General features: G+C 51.9%; 1 protein-coding gene across 1 annotated transcript; it reads left to right on the forward strand.

Moving 5' to 3' along the window:
* The first annotated feature begins 704 nt into the window (after positions 1-704).
* On the forward strand, positions 705-8,452 carry RBM41 (RNA binding motif protein 41). Its single transcript, XM_059824415.1, has 7 exons — positions 705-731; positions 1,760-1,876; positions 2,466-2,658; positions 4,951-5,155; positions 6,563-6,939; positions 7,520-7,667; positions 8,035-8,452. Exons 1-7 carry the CDS (start codon positions 724-726, stop codon positions 8,190-8,192), a joined length of 1,206 nt encoding a protein of 401 aa, XP_059680398.1. The 5' UTR covers positions 705-723; the 3' UTR covers positions 8,193-8,452.

Below are 8,452 nucleotides of genomic sequence, written 5' to 3' on the forward strand. Positions count from 1 at the left end.
ACTTTCTAAGAGACGTGTCACCACTTTCTGATAAAGTGTGATTATAATGCACATTCCAGTGTATCTTTACTAATGGAGGGAAGTGAACGATCACGTATTTAGCAGAACTGCCCTCATAGTCAATTCTCCTTTACACTTCATGCTTCTACTCTGCAGAATGCTGAAGGGGTGCAAATAATGTGTAGTGGCTTTACTTTCTATTTACCGTCCTCTGCCTACACCCCATCTGCCTTGGTCTTACATCTTGTCCCCTGGAAAAAAGGGAAGGGCCTGCTTAATAGAATAATTTACTGACTTTAATGTGACTTAACACTTGGGAGTTGCTCTTTCACTTTTATTTCCCCGACGTGCAGATTCCATTGTCTTTAAAGGAGAGGGAGGGAAGTCTCATAGAAGCTATGGCTGAGACTGGTGTTGAGGGACGTGTGGGGAAACCCTTGCAGAGGGCTCCAGCCACTTCCCTGTGGGTATTCATCGGGGAGGGGAGCTGCTTAACTGCCCCGGCAATTGCTAGCAGTAACTGAATTTTAACTCTGAGGCTTGCGGTGAACTGGCAGATGGCGGTTTTCCCCCGAGCAGCCCGTGCCGAGGGCTCGGGCCGGGCCCGCACGGCCCTTCCGCACTACAGCTCCCAGCGGCCCCTGCGCCCCGGCCGGGCGGCGCCCGCGGGCTCTGCTGGGAGTTGGAGTCGGGGCCGGCGCGAAGCCTGGGAGGGCCGCGGCCATGCGGAGGTGAGCGGGGGGTGCGGGGCTGGCAGCGGGCCCGGGGCGGTCTGCGCTGGCTCCGGGCGAAGTCTCCTCCTGTTTGAAGCCGGCCAGCGCGGAGCTCCTGTCAGCCTTTCCTGCGGGTGACAGCACGGCCCGGCTATTGCTCATCCGGCGCCTCGCCGGCCACGGCGTTCCTGTGGAGACGGCGACGCATTGGAATGTGCTTTTTGGGCGGTCCGCCGGAGCCGTCAAACCTTCCCGGAGCTGCCGTGGTCCCAAGAGTGGCAGCGACCGCTTCCACCTGTAACTGGGCTGCGTGCCCGCCCCTCGCCGTTGCGGAGTCGGCCCAGAACGGCTTCCCGGGGCGGGCGTGGGCTTCCCCTCCGAGCCCCGGGCCGGGCTGCGGGCGGCGGGCCGGGTCCCGCGCACCCAGCGGCTCGGCGGAAGCGCAGCTGCAGGAGCGCGGTCTCCGCAGGAGCGGTCAGCAGGGCCCTGCTGCCGCGCGGAAATGCGTGCTGCCTGCGGGGCGGCTGTGCAGGCGGTGTCTGTCTGTCTGTCTGCGTGGAAGCAGGTGACCCCAGGAAGGGCAAATCACAGAATCACTAAGGTTGGAAAAGACCTGTAAGATCATCAAGTCCAACCTAAGGGACTTAGGGAAAGGGAGTTTTCTGTAGAGTGCTGCTCAAAGTCGGTGTTTCTCGTCTCTCTAAGCAGTTTTCTTTCGTTCTTAAGTCATTGGAAACTAGCAGCGTCTGTCTACATACTGATACAAAACAATTTTCCAGCAGTAAAAAGAAGATTGCGTGCGATTTTTTTTTTAAAAAGAAAGCTCCCTGGGGTATTTTTAATGTTCTCAAAGTAGTCTCAAATCTGTTGGTTCTTCTAGTTAACATTAGTGGGAGCTTCGGTCAAGTAGTTTTGGTTCCTTGTTGTGTTTTAAATCCCATAAAAATAAGCCAAGGAGGTAGAGAGGCTGTAGCGGTGGTGTGTTTTGAGCAATGTTTTCACCGTTGCCTTACTGACTGCCTCTGTGCTGTGCTTGTGTGCTCCAGGGTCAACAGCAGCCTGTCCAGTGATGAGCCCCTCCTGGAAGATTTGGAGACAGAAGGAGAGAGGCAGCTGAAGAGCCTCCTTCACCACCAGCTCGATACCACTGTCTCCATCGAGCAGTAAGTCCTGAGCTGGCCCCTGGGGGTGCTGCCGGAGGGGCCATTGAGTGGAGTCTGGCCACATTAGGGGCAGCAGCAGTGTCGCCTCACTGGGGCCTCCTCCCCAGGGAGATGTTTGGTGCAGGCTGTTGTCTGCCAAAACAGCTGCACAAACCTTCTTCCTTTGCTGGGTCTCCTGCCTGGACATGCCAGCAGGACATAAGCACGTCTTTTCTTCTGGAGCAAATGCTGGTGGTAACTTATTTTCACCCATCAGGTGAAAATAACCCAGCCCAGGCAAATCGGTGAGTTTTTAGGTTGGAGAGCTCATCCCCACCAGGCTGGCATGCGTTTGCACCTGCAGGGTGCTTGGTGTCACAGTGTCAGGAGGTGCCTCCTGCCCCATGTTGGGGCAGTATCCTGCTCTGTGGGATCTCGTGGGCTTGGAAAAGGGTCAGGAGAGTGTGGGTCAATTGTGTTTTGGAAACATGGCATCTCTGCCTAGGTGCAGCAGGACCAAGTGTGGTTGGGGGGAGAGGTCAGCCCCTTCCTATTCCCCCAGTTTCTCAGTGCTAAGTTGTTTCTGCTGTTCTGTTGCTTTGGGTTACAGGTGCAAGTCAAAGCGGAGATGCTTTGCCCCTGCAGCTTTTTACAAGCCTTTTGGGGAAGAGGCTGCGGGGGCTTTGACTTTGTCACAGTTCCAGGCCCTGCAGGAGAGCAACAAAGAAACTGCCTCCCTCCGGGAGCTAGGGCTCTCCGACTCAGAGATCCTGCTCTGGAAGAACCAGGCTTCAACAGGGAAGGTAGGCATGCCTTGCTGTGATATGAACGTGGTCAGGTCCCTCTAACACCATGGCCTGTGGCACCCTGGAAAAAAAATTCAGGTCCTTTGTAAGCCCTCTGGTAAAGAATGGCTGTTCCATGTATCTCTTGCCTTTAGGCCAGCATGATCCCACATTTATTCTGGCCTGTTTTCTTTGGTGGAATGGTCTCTGCTAAAAGCTGTGGTGGAGAGAAGAGTTGGTCCTTTGGAACATAGCAGGACCTGACTATATTCCTGCCTCTGCCTTGATGGTCTCAAGCAAAACACTTCATCTGTTTATAGCTGTGTAAGAAGGATTTAAAGGCTGGAGGAGAAAAAGGAGGAAACATTTCAAAGCGCTTCAACCTCCTCCTTTCTGTATTCTGACATCCCTGGATCCCATGGCTGGCTTGGGATAGCTGTCCGTAGGGAGGGTTTTGTAAGTTCTCAGGGGCTTGCAGATGCTTCAGGGGACTTGAAACAGCCGTGTAAAAATAGCAGTGCAACTATCTATAGTTAGACCAACTGTGTGATTGCAATGACATACTCCTCTTTGGATGCAGTTTGCAGCAGAACAGTGCCAAAGCAGGTTTCTCCCCCTCCCGTACCTTCATCCTTTTCATTCACATTCCAGAGACAAGGGGCTTTCAAGGTTGTCCTGTGGCAGGTGCACTGGAGTGTCCTGCTCTTAATTTGGTAAACCAGAAGGTGCAAAATAGGACTTGGGCTGACCCTTGACTTCTCTCTGTCTCTCCTTCTCTTTCTGAGTAATAGCTATGTGCAGGAGGAAGCTGGTTATGGTAATCATGGGGTTTGCCTCTCTTCAGCTGAAGTCTGCTTGCTTTGGTGTTTAAATGCAAACCCAGCCCTGGTGTGTGGCCTGCATTAAAGCTTAGGTTGGAGAGGGGTGGTATTAATTTAAGAATGAAAATTAATGTCGACAGTACCAGCTGTTGTATTTGGTACAAAATCAGTTCTGGAATGTTTAGAAATAAAGATTAGCATGGAAAACACTACTCTGACAGAAAGAACCAGTAGCATTAGGGTACATCTTCTAGAGCATGTGAGAGAAGAAGAATATTTAGAGAGAAAGCCCAAATTAGGTAGCGATGTGCAGCTTTGTTTGTGGAGGCCCTGACTGAAAGATTCCACCAAAGATGAATCAGCTGAGACAGAGCGGACTTCATATTACCCGTGGAGCTCTTGGCAAAGTACTGAGTGCAGGCTTCTGTTATTTTCAGCTGTTAAGTTGCAGCTTTTTTGAAAACAAAGTACTACAAATGATTTCCTGGAATTGCTTTTCCATATAAACAGTGGTTTGTGTCCCAGGGAAGCTGTGAAATGGTGAATGGAAGCCTTGCAGATGTGAGCCCATGCAGTCAGGAGGGAAGGGAAAGGTACCCATGGGAAAGTCTTTGTTAGATTGTGCTCAGTGCAGGGAGAAAGCCTGGTTTCTTGCCTGAGGCAGAAGGATCTGCCACAGTAATTCTTGAACTGAATTTGAGAAAAGAAAAGCCACATAAAAAACAGCCCCATAAAAGTGTGTTCTGATTCTGATAGAAGTGGATGGGGAAACAGAAATGCCCCTGCAGAAGTTGGGGTATGTCTCTGTGCTTTGGCAGCCTGAGTCTGGTGAATCTTAGCTGCCCTGGCCCCATGCAGTGAGGAATATATACAGGAATGCTCACTCATAGCCAGGTTACCTATGAGGTCTGTGCTGCAGTAGCTGGGTGATTTCTGGGAGCTGGCTCATGTGAAGCTGGTCAGGGGTTTAGTCCTCAGCATAAACTTACCCTTGGGTGCCAAACGGCAGCTTGGGGTCCACTTTTCAGCAAATAAGGTTCTCTTAGTGACACCAGGGTCATAGACCCAAAAGCTTGGTGGAATTGTGAGCTCAGGGATGCTATAGGCGTGGCAAAAGAAATGCCAAAGGGGTATTGTGCAGTTACTTGTAGGTGGCCTTTAGAAAATGGCGATAGCTGGCAGAGGCAGGGATTGCTGGGACGGAGGCACACAGGCACCATCAGACTGTGAGGCCAGGGGAAGGAAAGCAGCACAGAAAGGTCAGGAGAAAGGGGTTGTTTCTCCACTTCTCTCAAGAACTGAGGCTTGCTGAGTGGTTGTATTTCTGTCCTACCCTTGCAGTAACAGAACCTCTTGGTGACCTGCTCTTTGGGGGATGGTTTCTAGTTGCACCTGCTCCAGGACTGGAGGATGTGAAGTTTGACTGCTGGCTGAGCCTCTGAAAAGGAGGCATGTGCCATATCTGAGCAAAGCTGTGCCTGTCTTCCAGGGCTCTGGGCTCGGAGCAGCCCCAGAGGCCACGCGGGACCGACTCCATGCCATCCAGGAGAAGATGGAAGAGCGTCAGCGCATACTCGCTCTGCCCCAGAGGTTTGCTGGCAGCAAGCAGCTGAGCCGGCGGGAGATGGAGATTGAAAATGCCCTCTTTCAGGGAACAGACCGCCACTCCTTCCTTCGGGCACTCTACCACCAAGGTTTGTGGGCTCAAGGCTGTTCCTGCCTTTGCTCCAGCACGGAGAGCCAGGATGGGTGGGAGTCCAACACATTTCTGTCTGGTCTTCTGTCCCTGAAGACATGGTTCTGTTTTGGCAGTGTGTGGGAGGAGATAATTTTCCTCACTTACGTGAGCAGATAGAAAGTGGGCTTTCTGAAGGGTTTAATATAGAGGCTTGTAAAGTCCATCTGTGTTTGGAGAGCGTGGATCTTGTTGATGTGCTGCATGTACTGCAGAGCCCAGCTTGGTAAGTGGAATAGCTGCCAGGATTATGCTTTGGTAGAACCCAGAGGTCCCCATTGCACTGAGTGACACGAGGTGCCTGTGTGGGGCTAGGGGTTGTCCCATCTCTGATTTAACTGCAGTCTAACAAGGGTGGGAGGGAAGCAAAGGCACAGAGCAAGAAAGAGTAGGAGTGACTTGTTAAAGGCCCCTCCTAGTAGCCAAAGTGGAAGTGGAGCCCAGTTACTGATTCCCAGTACCATGTCCACAGGATGACAGCACTTCTCACCCCAGCAGTGTTGTCCCTGTGCTTAATGTGAGCCTGTGGCTTAATGTGACTTTTCTGGATGGAGAGTCAAGTGTTGCCCAGAGATGGCAAAAACTGCTCCAATCTGCTTTAGCTGGAGAACATGCGTGCATGAAGCTCCAGCCCAGACTAATTTTTTGTATGTAACACAGTATTAAATAGAAGGTGAGGGGGAACTCCAACTCCTAACTCCTAAAACACCACTTTGATCAATGTTGACACTGTTAAAGCTAAAATGTCCAGCTGATCCAGTGTCCTCTGGCCCCTACTCCCTCCTTTGATGTCAGTGTTGTGGCATTTAGCAAAACCAAGAGGCAGCAACGTTGAGGCTTGTAGGCTGGGAGATGCCCCTCTCGTTTCTGTCCTCATTTCCATTAAATAAAGAAGATATCATTGGTCAGTCCATGCCATGGACCTTTTTTAAACCCAGGAGCTTAATGTGATGTCCCTGGAAGCAAAAAGTTTATATTCCACGTAGCGGTGTAGAAAGGCAGCATGGCACAGCCTGGCCATGCATGCAGGGCGAGGAAGGTGTGTTGAAGGAGTCACTAGAATGTGCTGAAACGTGGCTGCAGATACATCTCTGGAATCTCTGCAGGACATGTCTGGAAGAAATGAGCTCTGTACAAAGCACTGGTGGAGCTGCTGTTCTCTGCAGGTTCATCCTGAGCTGGGACACCAGCACTTGCTGGCTGCTGAGGCTACTCTTGTTTTAAATAACCTGCAGGGCCTGGTTGGCAGATGCATATAGGCTGGGTCAGAACAGGGTTTCTCCTGTCTGTGTCTCTTCCTGCAGTCTGTGCATTTTCCAGGTTCTTGGTGGTAGTCACATTACCATGTTTCTCTGTTGTGGATTAGATGACACTCAGAAGAGGGTAACAGATGAAAAGGACCCCATGGTTCATCTGGAGAGTGTTTACCAAGAGCTGCTGAGCAAGAAGCGGCCTGAAGAAGTCCAGCCTATCAAGAGTGACCCATGCTTGTGCCCTTCCCTGGCCCCGCAGGGGCCTGTGGCTGAGGAGTCATCACTACCAGATCAGGAAGAGCAGGCAGAACAGGCAAGAAGTCCCAGCCTTCCTGCAACAAGTCCCCACCAGTCCCCTCCAACGCTTGTGATTATCAAAGAGCCTGTAGAGTTTGTCCCGGAAGAGGAGATCTGCAAGAACCGTCTCTCAGAGGAAGAACTCCGGAATATACCTAGATTCTCATCCTACCATCCTGGGGACCCCAACAAGGTATGTTGAGATTAACCAGGATTTCCTCTTCTTCCTTACTAGCATGCCCTGAAGCTACTTCAGCAGGCAAAGGCTCCTCTTTGCTATTTACTGGCTGTTGCCTGGAGGGTGCTTGACTGATCCTGCCGGCCAAGGGAGAGCAGCCTCCATTCTAGGAGGGAAGGGAACCTTTGGATCTATGGGGAAGTCGCCTGGCTTGGCAAAGAGCTGTACTTCAGACACCAGCCTTTCCTGGCTCTGGCAGGTCATTAGTCAAGATGCCCTCTCCTTATTTGGGCCTGAGACCAGCTGTGATTTACTCAAACTGTGCTTAACTGGTAGCTGAAGCGTTTTATAAATAATTGAAGCTATCAGCACTTGGCGCAGGCAAGCATGGTGATGCCTTCAGTCCAGAGCTGTCCTTCTCCCTACACCCACCTGACTTTCCAAACTCCACCATTAGCATGTGTATGGGAGAAGGACTCTGGGATGGCAGGGGGGCTGAACGAATTCATACCTTTGAGGTGTACGGACTTGGGACCAGGTTGAAAGGTGTCTGTTTGCAGGGCGCAGGCCAGCTGACCCTCTGTCTCTGGAACAGGTGCTGTATTTGAAGAACCTGGGCCCTCGAGTGACGATGAAGGACCTAGTGTCTTTGTTTGCTCGGTTCCAGAAGGAGGACAGCCCACCGATCCAGTTCCGCCTCCTGAGCGGCCGGATGAGGGGTCAGGCTTTCATCACCTTCCCTGGTGAGTTGCTGCCTCGTGCCTCTCAGTTCTTCCCTGACCCACGAAGGTGCCGCATCTTCCCACAGGGCGCTGGGCTGGTGCCAAGCCTGCTCTCCAAGGAGAAGGAGGGGAGTTCACTCTGTCTTCTTCCTATCACGTCATAGTCTTTTCCCTGGACTGGAAGAGGATTCATCAAAACAGAAGGGATGCAGTCTGTTACGTGCCGTATTTATATTCAGCACGTCACTCTGGTGGGAGGATTCCAGCACCGCACTGGATCACGGTGCAGGCTGAGAGTCTGTGAGCCAGGAATATCTATGTGAACACCATGTATGTCTGTGCCAGAACTTGCTGTGTAACCTGCGCCCGTTTTTCTCTCTTGTTGCAGATACTGAGATGGCCCAGGATGCCATGCTGTTGGTGAATGGGTACAATCTGCAGGGGAAGCCACTGGTGATTGAATTTGGGAAAAGCAAGGGGCATTCGCCAGAGGCTGACTCTGCCATCCCCTGCTCCTCTGCTGGAGAGAACGCCCCGGCCAAGTAAGGGATGGGTAACTGGGAACCTTGTGGATTTGCATGGGCCATGGGAACTCCTTGGTCGTAACTGGGACAGTGAAGGACTGTTGGAAGTTAACGTGCAGGTCCATAAATCTCAAAGTGGGGAAGGGAGAGAGCTGGGGACTAGGCTCTTCCTTGAGAGAGATGGGCTCTGTCTTTACACTGTTGGGGTGTACTGGCTTTTTCCTCCTGTTCTACATGTGTGTCTGCCTTCTCAGCCCTTTGTGGCAAGTTAGGGAGGGAGGA

Source organism: Gavia stellata, chromosome 14 (genome assembly GCF_030936135.1).
Source record: "Gavia stellata isolate bGavSte3 chromosome 14, bGavSte3.hap2, whole genome shotgun sequence".
Lineage (NCBI taxonomy): Eukaryota > Metazoa > Chordata > Aves > Gaviiformes > Gaviidae > Gavia > Gavia stellata.